The 21,855-nt window shown below is 39.8% G+C and overlaps 1 protein-coding gene across 3 annotated transcripts in view; it reads left to right on the top strand.

Annotated features, from left to right (window-relative positions):
• gosr1 (golgi SNAP receptor complex member 1) overlaps positions 1-21,855 on the top strand; it is a 108,746-nt gene that overhangs the window by 70,446 nt on the left and 16,445 nt on the right. For all 3 annotated transcript variants that reach the window (XM_068010470.1, XM_068010469.1, XM_068010471.1), the window contains exon 7: positions 15,516-15,545. In XM_068010470.1, coding sequence (XP_067866571.1) covers positions 15,516-15,545 — 30 coding nt within the window. The remainder of the gene's footprint in view (positions 1-15,515; positions 15,546-21,855) is intronic.

Genomic DNA, 21,855 nt, shown 5'->3' with positions numbered 1-21,855 from the left:
CAGAAAATGGACACACTTTTTCTCCATTACAAAATGGAGTAAGAGGTCAAATGACCTCTCCTGTACTGTGATTATACATAGGAGACTGAATCTATCATGTCTGAACCAGCCTTGAAGAAAGTATTAGAAATGCTAATAACCCCATTCAATGTTAATGGCTACCTTTTTCAACCAGTTGGACTAACAATGACCTTTGGAGACCTGTGGTTTCCAGACCCTGGATAATAGGTGTGACCAAACACCACTTTAACAAGATGAGCAACATTCAAACATCATGATGAAAGATCACAGACCTGAAACATTAACTCTGCTTCTCTCTCCACAGATGGTGCCTGACCTGCTGAGTATTTCCAGCACTTGGTTTTCATTTCTGGTCTAAATGCATGCTGTGTTTTTAAGTGTGGGTGTGTGTGTGTAAATTTTTGGGGTTTTCTTTTAATATACATGTATCTTTGTGGAAGAGCCTGTCACTCCAGAATTGGCCTTTATAGCCACTCCAGGCGCTGCTTCACAAACCACTGACCACCTCCAGGCGCGTATCCATTGTCTCTCGAGATAAGGAGGCCCAAAAGAAAAAAAGAAAAGAAAGAACATGTATCTTTTAACCTGTGAGGAAACCTGTCATCTGTCCGTTTATTGACATTAAAATGCTCGAGAATTAAAACACAATTCAAATAAAAATACTGTCTGCAGTCAGTTGAGAGCTAAAAAGGGTAAACAGCACTATCACTTCCAACCTGTCTGCAACAAGAGGCTTGGAAAAATTCTCTGTCAACCTTTTCTGGAAGCCAAGTTTACTTCAGTCATTTTAGTACAAGTGTCAATGCTTCAGAAATTGAAACTTCCGGGACACACAAATCCTTTTTCAGATACAAATGGTAAGTTATGCCAGGTTCTTTGATTTATTCTTTCCCACTTTACTGTATATTGCAAGAATTCAGTTTCACAGGATGTGAAAAAGCTAATAATTTTGTAAATTGAAGCCTGACAAAGTTAAGTGCCATGGAAATTGAGTGAAACATGATCTTGTAAATTAGTGTGGCTTATCAGCTTCACTTTCCAGCTCAATATTCCATCCTACATGTCATCCAGATTCTCTGGCAGAAATGTGGCCTTGGGTAGGGAAAGGATGTTGATCGGGGGGAGCTCACTCTGAATACGGCCACACTTGCTGAAAATATGTGTATGTGATTGCTGAGTGAGAACAGAACTAGGCTCATCTTTGATGACCTGCTAATACTTAATGCCAAAACTCAGCAATAAATAATGGCCACTGAAGCGATGGTGGCCGCTGCCTGAGGAACCTTAAAAACCTTTAGCTGAGAGATTTTTTTAAAAATTGCGCAAAATCTGTGTAAATTTTACATTTGTAGATTTTTTTTTAATATGGTGCACCATTTTTAAATGTTTGAGAGCTGCAGTAGCATTTCTTCTACAAAGAACTGAGGGAGAAACTGGAGATTATAGTTGCAGACTTGTTAATTTTTTGTTTGACATCTTGCGACATGGTTGGTTGAAAAGCTTGTAAATGCATGAAAAAACTATTTCCTGCAAAGTAGTATTCTTCAGTAGGTAATGCATGTAAAACTGGGCAAGAAGTTCCCATTTGGATTTATATTTTTGGCTATGAGGATAATTGGGTGTCCTGGTTTCATATTGGAAAGCCTCCTAAATTGCTGACTTGTCCATGCTAACCATCAAACATCTTGAAACATTACAGGCAGATGTTTTCTAAAAATGATCTCCATTATTAATCTTAGCAGTTTTTCCTGTTTTTGTTTTTCATCTGGTACTACTAATTCCTGACCTCCACCTCTCTAAACATCCCCCTTCTCTCCCAATTCTCCCAATCTTAAGTTCCAAACTGCTTGGTCTCTGTTCCACTCGAGGCTTTCTGCCTTATTCAACCCAGTTATACCGTATTGTTTTCTTAGTCTCCAGCCCCAAATGGCATGTATTGTACCAGTCAATCTGCTTGGTGTTATTCCCCAGCAGGCAACACTAGCCTGGTTTGAATTTTTTTTTCTTCTGCCGTTTTCTTGTTTTTCTGCTGGGAGTGTGAGGTCGAGAGAAATATTCCCTTTTATTGCAGGCGCTTCCTGATCTGACAGTTTGATTTCTGTCTACTTAATTATGTGGGCGAGAATGAAAGAAGGAGCAATACCAAGATGAGAGCTGATTTGTCTCAATCATCAGTGATACCTATGTTAGGCAACAACACCTTTGTGTTTTTACATAGCTCCTTTAATCCAGAGGCCAAAAGAAATGGAGGAAGTAGTAAGGCAGAAGATGGGCTTGGAGACTCTGTGCTTGGCTAAAGCTACTAAAGTTCCACTTCCAGTGAGGTATGGTCCAGTAGAGGGCAAGTGCAAAAACATGGGGCTGGAGGGGATTGCAGAAGTAGGTAGGAGTGAGGCCATGGATATGTTTTTAACTGAAGACAAGGATTTTAATCAAAAACAAGAAATGCTGGATTCACTCAGCAGGTCTGGCAGCATCTGTGGAAAGAGAAGCAGAGTTAACGTTTCGGGTCAGTGACCCTTCTTCGGAATTTTAATGTTGCATTGGTAGATAGGTAGGCAGTGGAGGTTGGCAAGTGTAAGGGTAATGGGGAGCAGAACCTATAGTGGAGGTTTTGGCCAAATTACCGTTTAAATGGCAGAACCTGGAAGGTCAGCAAGGGTGAATTCTAATTGCCTTTGATAAAACTAATATTTGAGTTTTTTATCACTGTATTTTGATATTTGAACAGGACAGTAGATTATGCAGTTAAAAAGAAAGGGACTGTTGAATTCAGGCTAGATTTTCATTTTGATCATTCCATACCATCAAATGGTTTTTGACTGACTAGATACATATTGAATACTAGTGTTCCATTGACTTTAGTTCAGTAAGATGCAGGAACATTGCATTAAACCAGCGGTGTGTCAAAGAAAGGAGAAGTTTACAATTTTGGCTCCGTGAAAATTCAAAAAGCGTTTAAGAATTAACAACAAGTTACGTTGAGATTTGTTCCACGGCGTATTACTCTGGCCTGAATTATACCTCCCATATGATAAAACAATCAAATTCTGTAATTATTCTGTAATTAAATGTTAGTGTTTAATATTCCCCACATTAATTTATGTAATTTAAAGCTATCCCCGTGTCTACATTTAGGAAAATGTATGTCTTTTACTCATTAATCCATTGAGCAGATTTAATATTAAAACTGTGGATTTGTGCACCCTTTTTGAATTAAGGAATTCCACAGCAGAGGAAGATTAACTTATTTAAATGAAGGTGGTGCCAGCTGTCTTACGTTCACACCTGTTCTGAAGGCGTTGAATCATTGCAGGGGTACTGTTGCAGGGCCATCTCCAATACTTGACCCAGTGGTTCCGATGAAAGGACACAAACCTGATTATTTCCAACATTTTCTGTTTTTATTTCCCATTTCCAGCATCCACAGTATTTTGTTTTTGTATTGGTTCATTATTATTAGCGTCACTATTCAAAATCAAAATGATGCATCAGAGCCTTATCCTGTGTTTTTTCTGGTACCCACCCAAGTGCACTTCCAGCCAAAGCCATTGAATGGTGTCCAGGAACCCTAGCCAATTTGTACATCCTGAAGCCAGGAATGCTGAAGCTCCTTACTGTGCTCCAACTGCTGCTCTGGCTGAGATCAGCTAAGATTAATTTTTTGAAAAATGTTTTTCACACATTTGCACCTGTACTGGAACGATGACTTTGCTTCGTAATCCCACTTAACTGGCTGCTTGACTTATGAAATGGTCCTTCAGGTTTAAAGATTACATTTTTTCTGTAGTTTGAAAAACAAATCTATAATCTGGAGACATAGGGGAACAAAAGTGATTCCTTTGCGTAATATTTTGTTCACATCTCTGAGACTGATTTACTTAATAGAAACTGGATGGAAGCTAAATTTAGCAATCACTTGACACAGCTTTATGAAATTTTATCCCTTTTAATTTTGTTTTTTAAACTAGTTTTTCCTTGCTACAATTGGTAGGATTGTATGTATTTAAGCTAACGATAACAGCAATTTAATTTTAATTGTTTTTCCTCATGTTATAAATGGTTCTGAAATCTGTAAAACCTATATCCATAATAAATTCAACCCATTTATGAACAAATGATGTACGTAAGTCACCTGTTCACGAAATTTTGAAATGTCTCAACGAAGCAAACCTGTTGAATGAAAGAAATCTTGGGTTATAAGCTCAACATTACTGGTGAGGATTGGTTTATTTAAGCCACTTAAACAGGTAACCAAATAGGCTCTGCAAATTGTTTCAAATTTTTCATGAGCTGTATATTTTTTTAAAAACACAAGACACTTAGTTAACTCAATTGTTGCCTGCCAACTGTTCTGGACCTTGTACTATAGTGGTTGAAAAAATTCAGTACACACTGACGGGTACACGCACAGGTGTGTGTGGACAGACACGTATGCACACCCTTCCTTTCCCTTCCCAAGCCATTGTTTTAGGTGGAACCAAACTCTTCACAATACTGCATCATATTTGACCCTAAGCTTCCAATCCTTTTAGCAGACTGCCTCTTACCATCTCTGTAACATTGTCTTCACCTGCCTTTACTTTAGCTCATCTGCCAACAAGACACTTCAGACTCAGCTATTCCAATGCTTTGCTAAATGGCCTCCCATTGTCAACTTTATATCTATTATCCAAAACACTGCTGCCCGTTTATCCAATACCAAGTCATGCGTTCCCATCACCCTTCTCCAATTTGATGTACGTTTGTTCCTAGTCTCTCAGTATGTCATATTTAAGATTCTACTCCTGTTTAAATACCTTCATGGTCTTTCAACTCCCAATATGAGATGAGAGTGACTGCCCTTGGCATCAAGGCAGCATTTAACCGAGTGTGGCATCAAGGAGCCCTAGCACAACTGGAGTCTATGCAAATCTGGTGGGGGCAGAACTCTCCACTGGTTGGAGTCATACCTAACTCAAAGGAAGATGGTTGTGGTTGTTGGAGGTCAATCATCTCCGTCCCAGGACATTACTGCAGGAGTTTCTCAGGGTACTGTCCTAGGCCCAACAGTCTTCAGCTGCTTCAATGACTGACCCTCCACCATAAGGTCAGAAATGAGGATGTTGACTGATTGCACAGTGTTCAGCACCATTTGCACCTTCTCAGATACTGAAACAGCCCGTGTCCATATGCAGCAAGACCAGGTCAACATTCAGGCTTGGGCTGATAAGTGGCAAGTTACTGTCGTGCCACACAAGTGCCAGGCAATGACCATCTCCAACAAGAGAGAATCTAACCATCTCCTCATGACGTTCAGTGGTATTACTTTCGCTGAATCCTCTACTATTAACATCCTGGGGGGGGTCACCATTGACTGGAAACTGAACTGGATCAGGCATATAAATCCTGTGGCTACAAGAGCAGGTCAGAGGCTGGAAGTTCTGTGTCGAGTAAGTCACCTCGTGGCTCCCAAGGCCTGTCCTCCATTTACAAGGCACAAGTCAGCAGTGTGATGGAATATACTCCTTGCCTGGATGAGTGCAGCTCCAACAAGACACCATTCGGGACACAGCAGCCCGCTTGATTGGCACCCCACCATTTAGGGATGGGCATAAATGCTGGCATAGCCAGCGACGCCCACATCCTATGAATGAATAAAAAGAGTCATTCATTCCCTCCACCACCAATGCATTGTGGCATCAGTGTGTACCATCTACACGATGCACTGTAGCAATTCACTAAGACTCCTTTGACAGCATCTTCCAACCCTGTGACCACTACCACCTCGAAGGACCATGGCAGCAGATGCATGAGAACACTACCATCTGCATGTTTCCCTCCAAGTCTCTCACCATCCTGAAGTGGAACTATATCGCCATTCCTTCACTGTCACTGGATCAAAATCCTGGAACTTCCTTCCTAACAGCACTGTGGGTATAAATATCTACACGACATGGACTGCAGCAGTTCAAGAAGGCATCTCACCACCACCTTCTCAAAGGCTTGGCAATAGGGATGGGCAATAAATGCTGGCCTTGCCGGCAATGCCCACATCTCATTAAAAAAAAATTTTTTTAAAACTGTCAGTGACCTGCTCCAGCCCGACAAGTTCTATATATTTGTTCCTCTGGCTACACCCCTTATTATGCATCCCACCCCTTTCGCCCCATCATTCATGGCTTTGCCCTCAGCCATGTTGGTGCACACTCTGGAATTCCCTTCCTAAACCCTCTAACTCTGAACCCCACTCTTCTCTTTTTAAGGCCCACCTCTTTGGCCAAACCCCTCCTGATATTCTTTTTTTGTCTCACTGTCCATTGTTTCTGATTACACCTCTGTGAAACGTAGTGACTGTTTCTGTACAGTAAAGGTACTATATTAATGCAAATTTGTTCAATACCTTTCTTGATTTGTATCATGGTACCACTCAGTCCATTGTCCCCATGCCAGCTCTTTGAAAGAGTTGTCTAATTCATCCCACTCCCCTCCTCTTTCAGTACAGCATTTCAATTTTTTTCTTTTCAAGTATACATCCAATTCTAATGTGATCTGACATTTAACTAAATTGAATAAAATATGTACAATTATTTATTAGGATAGAGATCAGTCTTTAAAAATGTATTGAATCTTAGGTGCACAATATACTCTTGAATACCTGTGTTCACCAAAGTATATTTTTCAAGTTTTAACGTTAAAGCTAAATTGACTCAGGCAACATATGTCAACTGATGAATGGTACTGGAGTTAGGGAGTTAAAAAAATGTAAAACTCTCAACTTCATAAAACTGGTAAAATAATACCACAATAATTTTACACACAAGTACATGATCTTTGAAAATATATTTTTTGCATTCCGTGGTAGTCTGCAATTTGTTTTTCCAACACTTGACATTAATAAAGTTTCAGCTTTATTCGTATTTAAACCAAAGTAGGTACACTCATGAGTGGAACTGTTTCTCTTCAATGTATTGTCCTTTGATCCTAGTTGATTTACAAAAGAAACTTGTACTTTGAAATTATCATTATTCACTTCCAACAGTACCTGCATGAGTCAGATTTTTAAATTCCATTTTTTGACTTTCAGCCAGCCTCAAACAGGTTGGGAGGGAGAAAGAATTTGCATTTAAATAGTGAATAAAATATATGTTCTGATATTTCTAGTAATTTACTAATTTCAGGCAATAAACCTATAGAACTTTTGACATCGGCATCCTCAGCAGTTGCATGAACAATGAACTAAATTTTTTAAATCATATTTCATTTTGTACATGTCTTAATTGCTTCTAATAGATTAAGATCAGACTTGTTCATAAACAGCCAAAAGAATCTCATCATTTTTTTTACCAACCTGCTGTTCATTGGTATTTGCTTTAGATAGTTGGTGTTAAAGGTATCACTGAGGTTTTTAATGCCCTTGTGATTCAGAATAGTTCAATTTATTCCTGGTGAGGACTGGTAAGCTCTTTTAATGCTCCATGCAATCTTCTGTAACTCCAGAGTTCGAGTTAGTCAGATTAAAACGTAATTTACATATTAATCTGAGCACTATTTTAACTTAATGCAGGTAGAGGGGAAAAAGTACACATCACAACATACTGCTTGTGTCCCAGTGAAACAATTAACTCATCTGCAAGGACTAGTGGGGCTAGCAGTTTTACAGTGTGATAACTTTCAGTGAGACACAAAAGGAAAAAAAGTTAATTAACGGTATTTTGAAATTCCACAATTGGGTGGGTGTAGGAATAAAGGTCAATCGAAAAAGAAATGTTATGGAACATACAGCAAAAATTCAGTTTTGTACTGGATTGAAGGTGACGCCAGTGCACTCATGCGGGAATTAGTGCTGGCAAGCTTGCAGACTCACTAGGGTGACGTCGAGTATTGCTCTGCATTGTCAAGAGACATTGTTTTGATATAGTAATGCAGTGGAAGCAATATCTTCCTTTTCTACTTGTATCAATATTGAAAGCCTCCACATCCTCTCCTATATATTTTTGTAAATGATTGAAAATAGCTGAGCATGTAGCTCTTTTCAATCATCACAATGTGACTGTACAATGCACGACTGATTTGTTTTTAACTTTGAGCCTAAGTTCTTTGGCAGAGCTTTGCAGCCACTGCTTTGTACTGCAGCCAGTGCCCATCCTTACTGACAATGCACTGATTGTAATTTTATTCATTTTATGTGGCACTTCTGGTATTGCATCCACACCCAAGACTGCTCCTTGCCAATACCAAAAGTACAGTATAAGATCAAGGTAACATTTGTAAGATGACACACCGATTGCTTGTAAGCAATCTAAGTTTATGCGATTATTGTATTGCAGTGATATGCAAATTAGGGCCCAAGGTGGTACATGCAGTCAAGCGTATTTAGCCCTGCTTTTGATCATTTGTCCCTGATTTTTATGGGCTGGGCCACACCTCTGGCTGGTTACCAGTTCTGACATTTTGGATATCACAAATGCATTGGGAATCTTTTCATGGTTTTATTCTCTGCATTGCAGCAGTTGAATGAGCATGCTTATCCAGTGCTATTCATTCCTTAGTCACTATACAGGTTAAGCTGATGTGACTGGAAGCAATCCTCTTGGATGCTGTTTGCAATGCAGGACCATCCAATTAGATTTCCTTTGTTCTGCACCATAGCCTGAACGAAAGCATCTATGTTCTGCCATTGAGCAGGAGCCCAACTTCATGTTAATATACCCTGCTTTGATGATGAGCTGATCCAAAAGCTGAAGTGTAGTTTATCAAAACAAAGTTTAAAAAAAAAAAAAATTTGGGATAATGTTCATTTCTGCTATTGTCTTTCGGGAAGCTAATTTTTTTCTTGTATTATGTAGCATGATGAAGCAATTAAGCAGGATCCTTCTGATGTAGCAGTGGCAGTTAATTTGCTGCAGAACCAAAATCCCAAAGGATGCAGCAGAGAACTGGGGAAAGCTAGTAACTGAAGAAAAATAGTAAATTTACATGAAAAATAATGCTGCCTTGGATGACTTTGCCATTTGATGTAAATACTTGAAAATTGCCATCAAGTAAGGGCATTACAAGATCTAATATTTTGAATGGAAACTGCAAGCTGTATAATGCAGGAATATCAGTTCAAAGTATGTACATGATGGAAATATATTTTTACTAAAACGTCTGAGATATGAGAAAGAAGAAAGTACACAAAGAAATTGTACAGGAATTCATAAGGTGACAGCAGTAAAGGGCTACAAATGGCTTTAGAGCTTGTTGGCCAGAGTAGGGAAAGAATCAGCTAGGGTTCCCTTACCTGATCACTGGTGCCACTGAAAAGCGTGTATATAGATGTCGAGTAAAGGACAGGTTGGAGCTCAGCTTTGATGATTCCTGTGTAGAATAACCTGTTAAAACCTGATATATATACATATAGGCGTTACGCAAAGATTGGCCAAATGAGTGAGGTCCCAGAAACTAGTTGGTATCCATGGCACCATATTCCAGTATAACTCCATGCCTTTAGCAAAGATGGGAAAAGGGAAGTTAAATGTACAGGAATATACAAACGATACCGGACTAATCCAGAGATCAGTGAGCCAGTGGAGAACCTGAATGAAATAAAAAGTTTGGATGAAATTCTCAAGAATTGTTCATTGCAGCTAAAGCTGGATTGCAATATGTCTAATAGTTTTCAGTTCAATTTAGACACTGTAAAAGGCAATATTCAACTAAACCTATTTTCCCATTCTGTTAAATGGCGATAAAATAATAGCTAGTAAAAATAATCTTTTAGGTTATTTTCTGTATAACACCAAAGAATTAGCCAGACTGTTGATTTTGTCTAAATTGTGCTGCAAATGTATTATAAGCTCATCTCCGTTATTGAAGTGATGCTAACTGCTGTTGTCAACCTTTAGATGGCAGATTAGGAAGACGTTACTAACAGGAAATTGAATGGAATTTCTATTTGAAAAAGATTTTCTGTTAATTTTGGGTAAATAATGGCTGCTGGTAATAGTCTTGACAAGATCAAGGAGAACAAATCAAACTTTTGTTTTTTTCCCTGTCATTTGGCCCACTTTAGCTATTTTTTTCCACCTCTAATTCCATCCCCGGTTTCCTCCCCTGCAGTGGTGAAGGCAATGCCTCATACTACAATGTATTACACAAGTGCTGGTAGAATTCTGCATCTTCACCCAAGTTAGCCTAGACATCGAGTGTTGGCAAGCTAGTCAAACATGTAGAGCATCACAGCAAAGCCCTATCTTAACTTTGACCTGATGCCCACATATGTACACTTGGCAGCAGAAATCATGAGAACAATTGAACTCAAGCACCTGGCTGACTTGTATGTTTCTTGCGCCCTTATCCAAAGATTTTGAGGCCAAGATGCAATTCTCCTGCGCCTCTCCTTTGGGTGAGGTCATCCAGCATCTCCCAAAAATGAGAGAAAAACCATACCATAGACCAGTTTAAACTTCAATTGTAGACAAATGTAGGAAGGCATTATTAGTCATTGCAGGTAAATAATCATGCCCTCAAATGCAGACATGAGCAGTATTTTCGCTCTTTGCAGTGCCAGTGACATGGCCTTTGGTTAATATTGTAACTCAGACCAGCTTTCTGCCATTCAAACTTGCACTACCTTCTGCCTGGATTTCATAATTTCTTGACGTGATTGAAAAACTCAGCTTTGAACCCTTTTGTACTTGTTTTATTTCTTGCTGCTGTTCCAGTAGGTGTTTTTAGTGGGGAGTCATGCAGGTAGTGAGTTTCATGTGCATAACTAAATTTCTGCACATCTACAGTCAACCCATGCTCTGCCAGCCATTTTGCATTAATACAGGATTTGGGAAATATTAAACTGTCATTATTATTGGAAATTGTTTATTTTACCCCTATGCCGCTAGAATTTATATATATATTTGTCACATTTGATTACGGTTATAATTAAAATGTTTACTTTTTACCACTTGGAATCCAGGAAAACTATTAAATGTCTTTATTGACCCCTGTATTATTCAGCTCGATTCTGGTCCATAAGCCATTAAGACTTTTAAGAGTGTTACTTTCTGGGTTCATTTCATTTAGGTAATGTTTAATATTGTCATCTAGTAATTTTTATAACATTGCTGTTAAATATAGATGACCAAATGTTAGACAAAATGCATTTCAGTTTTGTTCTCAAGTGATTGTTAAAACCATGCATGTTGAAGTTATATTTCTTTGGAGAATTTGGCATGTAGAATATAAATTTTGAGTGAGTTTTCCATGTAAAACCTTTCCACCAATATGCAAGGATTTGTTTGTGCTGCATTTAATTATGCAAGAGGAATTTATTTTTTGATATGTTAAATGTTCTCCCCGATTCCCAATTCTTGGTCTCCTGTCATTTTTAATCCCAGTTGAAGGGGGTGGGCAAATAATCTGCTCTCAGGCCAGTGCCTGTGCCAATGTTGCATTCACCAGAAAGAGATATAGAATAACAAGCCGAAGTATGCATATCTTCTATTTGTCTCTTCCCTTCTTGTGCATAAGATGTTCAGCATCCTAAGAACATGAACAAATAGCCCTGCCAGAGAGACCACGTTGAACTCTGTTATAGGTTCTTGTAGAAAAGCATTGCTATTTGTGATTAATTATGCCTCGGAAATGGAGACATGAAAAATTTTCTACAGTCCCAGGTTACATTAGTGTTATAATTATATGACCCCTACAATTAAGATCCATGCATATCTTTTATGATCAAACCACCTCTTAGCCATATGTATAATGTTGATTTTAAATTGAAATAAATGCTTGGCTTAAAGCATTTTCTAATTGGCAGCATCTTTTTCAAACCTTTTTTTCATTATAAACGAGTCTTCCTTTTGTAAGTATAGTACCATTGTTTAGTCTGCCTCCTAATCTACTGTTTCTATTTCCTTTGCCACAAGTTTTGGTGTCTATTGAATGTCTACTTGTCAGCCAATGATTTGGAGGTGGGGCAGGACTTGCAGCAATCTCTCTCTTTTACAGCAAAACCAGTCTTTTACAGAGTCTATTTAAAAAGTGTTTGCAGCAAACAGAACTTATTGCTGAAACTGCAGCAACCTCTCCTGATAAAAGCAGGTTTATTTCTCCAGCAAAATGCAGTGAGTGGAGTATATTTACATACAAACTGTGAGTAAAGAAAAAAAATCAATCCCAGTCATCTACAGTAGTGCAGTCTCCTTGCGTGATTGACAAGGGGATTACCCAATTGTCTTCATTCTGGCCAGGAATAGTGGCGTCACTATATTTATCCCACAAGTTGTCCTATGAAACCAAATGCACCCAACAAAGGTTTTTGTTTCTACCCTGAATTCACATGATTTTAGCGACTGCTTATTTGTGAAGTCAAATAGAGCTAAATGACTGAAGAGTGTCATTTCTAATTCAGTGAGCAGTGACAGAATTACTCATCAGATAAACAGTGTATAAGCTTTGCATAGCTTGTAAATTGATGGCTACAGTAACATTTGAATGTACCTGGAAGCAGTTGATTTCACTCATTATATTGTTAAACAGTGCAAACTGTGAGCAATGAAAAGTGGCCTGAGATGTATTGTGATATTTGGCTTAATGAGGATTAGATTGCATGTCTGATCCTGTCACCAGCAAATTCATTTGTGGTGTCTAGACTGTGGAATGAAAACTCCTCTTAATTGTCATGATCGAGGGAATTCAAAGTACTGGCAGTTCTAATGTCCTAATTTGTACATTTGTTTGCTACACAAGGTAATTCTCACTAAAGTTGAATATAAAATCCTGAAGGAAACAAAAGAAAAATGTTGACTATACCAAATGCTCTCAAAATTGGCACTCGACTAAATGTTTTTAAAAATAAAATAATATATATTTTCACCCCTTCACCCTGGTGTCCACGCTTCATTGAGCTGAGACATCAGGTTTGGGGCATGTAATATCATTGTAATATTGCAGTCAAATAGTTTGAAGTGTAGAACTTTTAACCTAAATGTAACTAAATGTGATCGCATTGCAATGATGTTGGGCAACAACAATAGTAATAACTTGCATTTATAAAAGGGGACAATTAAAGGGGAGTGCCACTGTAGGGATTTGTACACATTTTATAAACTTGGTAATCCCTTTGCCTATTTTTCAATGTTTGCCACATCAAATGATAGTCATTGGCTGAATATGGCACTAAAGCAATGCTGAAATGTCATAAAATGGATGGAATGTGTCAAGTCAATGCCAGTACTAAAAACTCCTACTGTTCTAAATTTTGCAGTGCAACATCATTGTCGCACACTAATATTTTGTACAAGATAAAAGACTTGTTGAAAATAATTGCCATGTGTCTGAAACGGGGTTTTAGAACAGGCTATTTTGATATGCCATAAGCTATCTGCGAGCCATTGGTCTTGAGCTGCTGGTTAGAATAGTGAAATGTGGCAGAGTTCCCTTTGTGGTCACCTTCCATGCCACCAACCTTTGTTTTGACAGACCAGCTTTCACCATTTGCTCCCTTCTTTCTCTCCCTCTCCATTTTCCAGAGTGACCATTCCCTCTGGGATAGCCCCCTTCATCCTTTCACAGCCCTAACTTCCAGCTGACCTTCCCCTAACACTTTTTGGGCAAATCGCAACAGATACAACACCAATCCAGTCACCTCTTCCCACACCACTTTCAGAGACACTAAACGCTCCTGAATGCAACTACAATTTACACGTGTGTCCTCCAATCTAGTATATTGTATTCATTGCGAAGAGCAGAGATAGCTCTTTGCTAAACATCTCCACTCTATCCTCAAGTGGCCCTGAGCTAACTACCTACTGCACTTCCCATACCCACTCTAAGCTTTCCCATCTTTGGTCTCCTGCACTCCTCCAACCATTCTCAATGGAAGCTTCCAGAATAGTATCTCATCTTCTCCTTAGCATGCCGCAGTTTTCTGGTTCGAACACTGAGTTTAGTAACTTCAGACACTTACTATGTTACCCAATTAAGTTTTCAGCTGTGGTGCTGGCATTGTTTGGAAGGGAGGGCGGGGCTGGAAGTCTGTCATCACCCGGGTCAGGAGGTGATTTGATGTGCTCTGTCAGAATGAAGCTACTGGTCAGGTGTTGTCTGCCTTTTTTTTTCTTTCATTTGAGCTTTACAGTTGCTCACCAGCATTTCCTGTTTGTAATTCTGGTCTCATGTCTTTCCTGTGCTTTCCGTTATCTTAACTAGTTGCATATTCTTTGTGTTTGCCATAGTGAGATGATCTTTCATACATATGTAAAAGGCTCCTACTCAGTGAAGCAGTTTGTAGGTTATTCGATTCATTCATTTCCTCTTGGTTATTATAGTCTGTTGCTTTTCCTCACCCGCTTTTTTTGTCCTTCTCCCCAGCCCTCCACATCCGCATTGACTTATCTTTTAAGTTTTCTGTTCTGTGGAGTTATACCCCCAATGTTATCTGTGCTGTCTTTTTACAGATACTGATGGGTCTGCTATAAATTTTCTGCATTTGCTGTTTTTATTTGCAATTTATAGGTTTTTTGCATTGTTGCTGTACTGTCTCTAGTCCTGGTGTATAGGTAACCTAGCAGTTATAGTCTGTGAATGCTGACTTCATCCATCCATTTGCCCCCTCACTTTTTCTTTTATTATGCACTGGGGTTGCTCTCAAGATGCATAATTCTGTTTTACTTGCACATTAACCTGGTACATCAATAGTTGCAACATCAAGTTATAGTATGATTTGAGAACCTCTTAGCAGTGCTGTTTAATTTTGCACGTGCTTTGTGGTGCTGTTAAGTTTTTCCTCAAACAATGGTTTACAGATCTGTGCAACCTTCCTAATGGTTTAAAAGAAACTAAGCAAAATTGTTTGCAATTGAAAAGTATTCCAATGCAGTTAAAAGCATTGAATTTTAAATAACAGATTATAGTTGTTCCCTGCATCTGTTTCAGAAATTTAAAAAGAGTAGCTTATGCATTTCTGAAGAGTGGAAGCACCAATTTTAATCTGTGTAGGAAAAGGAGAGATGCTTTTGGCGGGGTTAGTAAGAAATAGAGGTTTTTACTTAGCGTGTTGAACTAGGGAATCGTCGGTAATTACTATTGTTCTTGAGGTGCTTCGGTCATCTTTAGCAAAGATGACAACATACTACTACTAGACAACATTCTGGTTCTATGCCTGTAACAATACACCTTGTTAACAGATATTTTGAGGGAGTTGCAGGAGAGGGAAAGTAAATCCATGTTTTAGCAAGGTATTTTATCATGGGTTTCCTGAGGATAAAAGTTTCATCCCAGTGTCACTCAGAAACGAGATAGTAGGAGTAGCACAAAAGTAATCTGGGATGCTTCTGTGCAATTAATTTCTTGCCACGTGCTCTTTTTTGCATTCTGCTAGAATGTAGCTGAAGTTGTGAACTATGCATGCTGGAGATACCGCAAGTGAATCTATTTCTCATCAGTTTGTAATGGAACACATGACATTTGAGATGGAAAAATTAAAGGAGAAATGTAAATTTATATAGATATTTTCTCCCTTTCTTTTGCAGCTCAGATCGGCTGATAGAAGATACAATAAGGTAAGGCATCATGAGTAAATTTGCTAGTCTAATTTCTGATTTAAGTATAAGATATTGTCATGTAAATGTGCGATGCTAAATGATTTTTAATTCATCAGTTGGAAACCTACATCAAACTTTTAAAAAGGAAAGTTGGAATCCTACGTTCAGTTTTTTTAAAAAAACTGGCAGCTAAGATGACCCCCACAATTTGCATTGAAATACCTCACATTCCAAGGCATCAAAGGGGAGACAAACGTCAAAACAGCGCTCGGACGGAACAATTCCTGAACAGTTAAGCAAATTATCTGGTATTGCCCTCGTTACTAAAGCTATCTTGGAGCATCCACACTCATGGAGAGCAACCTCTGTGGGTAAACAGTGCAACAATAAGACCTGAGAACGATTGGGCTTCCTAAATTTGGATCTCATTAAAGTGGGGGAAAAAAGGATATACTGAGAGAATCATGTGACAGTCTCCCCAGTCTCTGTGAAAATTTGGAGTTTCTGCTACACACATCAGATAAGCTTTGAGAGCTAATCAGTACAGGACCCCAGTGGGGCTCCCCCGCTCCCTCTCCTCCCCCCCGCTCCCTCCCCCCACCGAATTAACTGCATTACTCAACCCCACAGACTGTATATTATTCTTTCTTTGTTGAGTAATTAATTTGTCCTCTGGCTGAATTTGTAGTTCTGAAGTCCCTGGCTGGTAAAAGTGGCCCTCTTGTTTAGTACTGTTGGAGTAGTGAGGTTTATTCTGTAATGGGTCTTACAGTAGTTGGTGTTAATTTTGCCGAATACTTGGTTGGGGTCACATCTAGTACAAAGGAAGATGGCTTTGGTTATTGGAGGTCAATCATCTCAGCCCAGGACATCGCTGCAGGAGTTCCTCAGGGTAGTGTCCTCGGCCCAGCCATCTTCTGCTGCTCCATCATAAGGTCAGAAGTAGGGATGTCCGCTGCTGATTGTAAGATGCTCAGTACAATTTGCAACTCCTCAGATACTGAAGCAGTTCGTGTCCATATGCAGCAAAGCCCGGACAACATTCAGCCTTGGGCTGATAAGTGGCAAGTAACATTCGCGCAACACCTTCTAAACCCACAACCTCTGCCACCTAGAAGAACAAGGGAAGCAGATGCACGGGAACACCACCACCTGCAAGTTCCCCTCCAAATCTCTCTCCATCCTGACTTGGAACGATATCGCTTTACCTACACCACATGGACTGTAGCAGTTCAAGGCGGTGGCTCACCACCTTCTCCAGGGCAGTTGGGGATGGCCAATAAATGCTGACTTTGCCAGCGATGCTCATATCCTATGAATGAATTTAAAAATAAACCTTCTGAATTGTTAATATAAGAATTATTTTGCCTCAATAAATGCCATTGAAATAAGCTGCTGTATTGTTTCACATTAGGAATAGATGTTGGGTGTAGTTATAAAAATGCATATACATTTTGATAAAATTTCTTGAGGCTAGAAAATTATGTTCAAGTTGCCTTGTAGAGAGCTTTGCTATAACCATATCTTGTACTTTGCTAGGAAATGGCCATTATATAACATAATGAAATAATGGCATTGCATTTTTTTAGACCATAGATATCATTTTGTTTCTTTAAACAATTCTTTTTAAACAATTTTTCTAAATTTTCTGGCAGCTCAGATTTATTGTATTGTATTTATAGTAACATTGCAACAGACCTCAGTACGCTGGGAAAAGTCTTCTGTAAGCCTATTTAAAAAGGCTGCGTTTTCTGACAACGCAACCACTATGTGGCGCAGTACTAGCACTTGCACAAATGCTGCCTCTTGCACTGAAATTTCACTGTCTGTGATGTTTCAGGCAGCTGCCAGGACTCAAGGTGGTGCTGCTCAAGTCATCACAAAAAAAAAATTCAACCTGAAAATTCCCTCCTTGACTGCCAACACCACCTCCATCCCACCCCCAACAGTCCCCCACTCCCTCCTGCCATTGCGCTTCTCTTTGCTGCTTCCTCCTGTGCCCGTCTTCTCGCCACTAGCCCCCTGCTGCCTTCCCTTAGCCATTCCTTCTGGCCTCGCTGCTGCCCCCACCTCTGGCCGTTCACTTACTCCCCATTTTGCACCCCCCCCCCCCACACCACACTCTCCGGCCGCTCACTCCCCACTTTCCCCCCACGAGCCGCTCGCTTCAGACCTCGCCACTGCTTGTCCCCCTACCCCCCAGCCGAGCGTACCTCGCTCCCTGCTCCTCTTTTCTCCCCCCTCCCCCCAGCCGATAGGCCTGGGCAGCGCCGGTTCCCTCCTCTAGGCCACTCTCTCCCACCTTCGATCGTTTTCCAGTGCGCCGCCCGAAGAAGCAAGGCGGGCTTCGAGGGGTGATGGGGCAACATAGGAGCAAGTAGCCAAGAGGAGGGAAGCGGCGCGGCCTGGAGCTTGTGGCTGGAGGCGGGGTGGGGGGGGTGGGAAGCGGGGACCGAGCAGCCGGAGAGCGGGGTGCGATTGGCCCAGGGGAGTCAGGGTGGGGAACAGTGGCGAGGTCTGGAGCAAGCGGCTGAGGGAAGGCAATAGCGTGGCAAGGATCGAGCAGGGTGAAGCGGCGATTGAAGCAGGGATGGTGGGAGCGAATGGGGTACTGCTAGGGGGAATGGAGACAAGTGAAAGCCGACTGTTGAAGGGTGAGAACATCATTGCGTGGTGACATCATGCGGCATTCATACTGGCAGGCTGGCAAATGTTCACCCACTGACGTTCGCCATCGCTCTGTACATGCTCTGCGTTGTCAGGAGTCACTTTGATTTAAAAATCCACTTTGTTCTCAGACTGCACAAGTCTCTTCACGTTGACACAAAGAATTTTAATTTACAGTGCATTTTGTTTGCCAAGTCCCTTGACTATCTCATTGAAAGCCAAATATAGTAGATGTTCAGCAAGAACACTTCATATGCAGTATTCCTTTTATGCAGTCATTCCTATTAAGTAGATGCTGCTAAAAGTATAGTCAGCCTTTGTAATGAAATGTTCAGCAACACCATTATTCTATCTTGAGGGCTTGCCATAACCAGGTCTGCCAGTGCTACTGTGAAACTGATCTTTATGTGCACAGGCTGACTTCATTCACTTGCTGGCTTAAATCATCTTTTTTATCCTGTTGAAGAAGCACCTTCCATCAACTTAAATTTAAGAGTAGGCACCCATGCCCTATGATAACATTGCAACACACATTACGCTAACTTGTGCTATTTTTGAGAGATAACAATTGGTGTGAATTGCCTAACTTTGATGAAATGGTACTGAAATTGATTTAGAGTCTGATTCTCTCTCATGCATGTATTGCTGGGCTATTCTTCAGAGTCTTCTCTCTCTACTGAATTTTTACCGGTTCTTTTCTGCATCCACTCTATATAATAACTTTTCTTCACTATAATTTGATTTTTCTCTGAAGTCTCTAGGTTGGATCATAGTTCTTGGCATACTTCGGGTTGGATGAAATAGTGTGGGAGGAGGCTCGTGTGGGGCATTAACACCCGAATAGACCAATTTGGCTAAATAGCTTGTTGCTGTGATGTAAATTCTATGTACTTATATTCTTCTTGGTCTCCTTACCTTCTCTGCCTACTCACAGATGAAACCTTCTAGTTCTTTTTTCTTTCTCCCACCTGTTGCAGCTGAATATTTTCACAGTCTCTATCGTTATTAGTTATACTTTGATAATTACTCTGACTGCAAGCATACCTTCCGAAAGAGCTTTGCTCCCAGCCTGCCGAGGCTGTAGCAAATGTACTGGAACATTTACAATTCAGAAAATTCACCTTATTCAAACAATGGACAGCAAGGATAGTGGCTTCATCAGGTTCTTTCGATCTCATTCCATATATCTACATCACAAATCTAAAAATGATTGGTAGTAAACAATTAGCAAATTAGTACTAATCTAATAGCATTATAAAATGTGGGAGTCTGTTAACCCATTTTTGACTGCTGTATTTATAATACAGTGCTGTTCCTTACCTGGCCATGGAGTGGCCACAGCTGTTAACTAAAGCGTTATGGCCCTTTTGGGGAATAACTTGATTCCTGAAAGCTTTCCATAAATAAACCATATAACACTAAACAGAAGAGGTTAGTCATCTGATTAATCAGGAAACTAGATCCATTATCTTGAGAATTCCTGAAATTTGGAGCATCTTCAATATTTACTGAACTTGAATTCAAAAATTAGGAATCATGCTACGCCCTTGATATCTTGCACATTTCTTTGAAATATATACTCTAAACGTTCTCTCGTAAACTCCTACCTCATTTCATGAAAGAAGCTTGGACATCTTAACTGTTTAAACCCTGTCATGGATTTTATATCTGATGATTCATAAGTTTGTTATCTCCTTTTTTGAATATTATATTTTTGTGAATTTGAGTTTCATGCTTGAAAATGGCAATGCAGGTGGTGGCGGTTTTGGCTAGAATCAGGAGAACTACAAATTTAATTGTCAAGCAGTGTACCTGATGTGGCATTATTAGATCTCTCCCTAAAATATTTTCTGAATTGATTACAGAATTTCACTTACAATAAGTCATTGTTGCTCCAAATTGTGTGCCTTCTTACAGGCAGGATCAACATTTAACCATGTGAGTTGGGGAAAAACAAATGGAAGCTGCATTGGGGCTTGAATCCACAACCTCCTGACTCAGAGTCAGAAGCTGACCCTCATAAAACTTGGCTCTTTGGCCAATGTTTTGGTCACCCTTCCTTCCGAATATCCTGCTTTTGCTCATGATCTTCTTCTTTTTGATTGGGCCTATATGATGCACGTTGTGGAGACTTAGTGTATGCAAATTGCTAAAATTATCACACTTGCTTCACAATTGTTGTTGAAACTGTTGTGAAGGCTTTACAGAGGGTGCAGAAAAGATTCACAAGAATGGTTCCAGGGATAGGGGACTTGAGCTACGTCAAGAGATTGGAGAAGCTAGGGTTGTTCTCCTTAGTGAAGCGAAGGTTGAAAGGAGATTGGATAGAGGTGGTCAAAATCTTGGGTCTAGACAGAGTGTAGTTTGAGAGAAATTGTTCACATTGGTGGAAGGGTCAAAAACCAGGACACAGATTTAAGGTGACGTGAGGAAAAACCTTCTTACACAAGTGGTTAGGATCTGGAATGCACTGCCTGAGAAATGGTGGAAGCAAATGTAATCATGGTTTCAAAAGGAAATTGGATAAGCACCCAAGAGAAGATTGCAGGATTAGTGGGAAAGGGCAGGGGAATGGGACTAGCTAAATTGTTCTTGCAGAATGGGCTGAATGGCTGCCTTCTGTGCTGTAACCATCTTGTGATTCTATAGAAGCGTAAGAAGTTTCTCTTAACCAAATTACACATTTGCAAGTATTTGATTTGATCCAAATTTTTCAGCTGCAGCATAATTTTACCATCGAGTTCCAATACAGAGACGAGGATCAATTTTTAGTTTGAATATCAAAAATAAATTTAGCAGAATTTCTTTTTTGGATGCCATCCTTTGAATAGTTTTATTTTGATGAAAGTTAAATATCAGGACTGATATTCGGCAGTCAAGTTTTTGTTTTGGTAATGGGTATAGTGGCTTTTACTTTGGGTGATCTGCTGATTACTGAAGAGATTGATGTCTGAATGTGTATGTTTGAAATGAGGGATGCAGAGAGTCAGGGCTATGCAATATCAAGGGGGACCCTTTAACTATAAAATGAACAACAGCTTCAGTGAATCCTTGAAAAGTATTTAAAACTGTTAAATGGTATTTGTCAATAATCTGATTGCTTGCTTTGTGACTAATTTACTGCTCAACACTGTAGGTTCTTAGTTTTAAAACAGGGACATAAATCATTGAAAAAAATCAGATTTTAAAAGGTAGTCAGTAATTTTAAGCATACACTTAGCACATTGAAGTACAGAAAAAATGCACAATTCATCTTAACAACTTTCACTTGCCCCTTCAGCCCTTCTCGTTCACCTTTACTCTTTATTTTCTGACCTTGCAAACTATTGACCCATCTTCAACCCCTCCTATCCTCTTCAAAGTCTTAGATTTGGGAAGCACCAACACTTTGTGTCCATCTTTCCTGCAACTCTTTTTCGTTTGCATGGACCTACACTGACCCTAAAGCCCAGAAACGAGCCACTTGACCCAACTGGTCTCTGTTGGTGTTTGTATTCACACAAGCTTACTCCTGCTCTAATCTACAGTGTTCCTGGACAGTTTCCAGAGCACCAGCATACTGAGACCATACTTCATAACCATTTGTTGAAGTGCAATGTGCAGTCTGAGATTCTTAGCAATAAATCTGTGGAGAAGTTCTGAAACTTCCTTCCCATTTAAG

Source organism: Heterodontus francisci, chromosome 30 (genome assembly GCF_036365525.1).
Source record: "Heterodontus francisci isolate sHetFra1 chromosome 30, sHetFra1.hap1, whole genome shotgun sequence".
Classification (NCBI taxonomy): domain Eukaryota; kingdom Metazoa; phylum Chordata; class Chondrichthyes; order Heterodontiformes; family Heterodontidae; genus Heterodontus; species Heterodontus francisci.
Note: the sequence above shows the minus strand (reverse complement) of the source record. Positions and strands in the feature narration are given on the sequence as shown.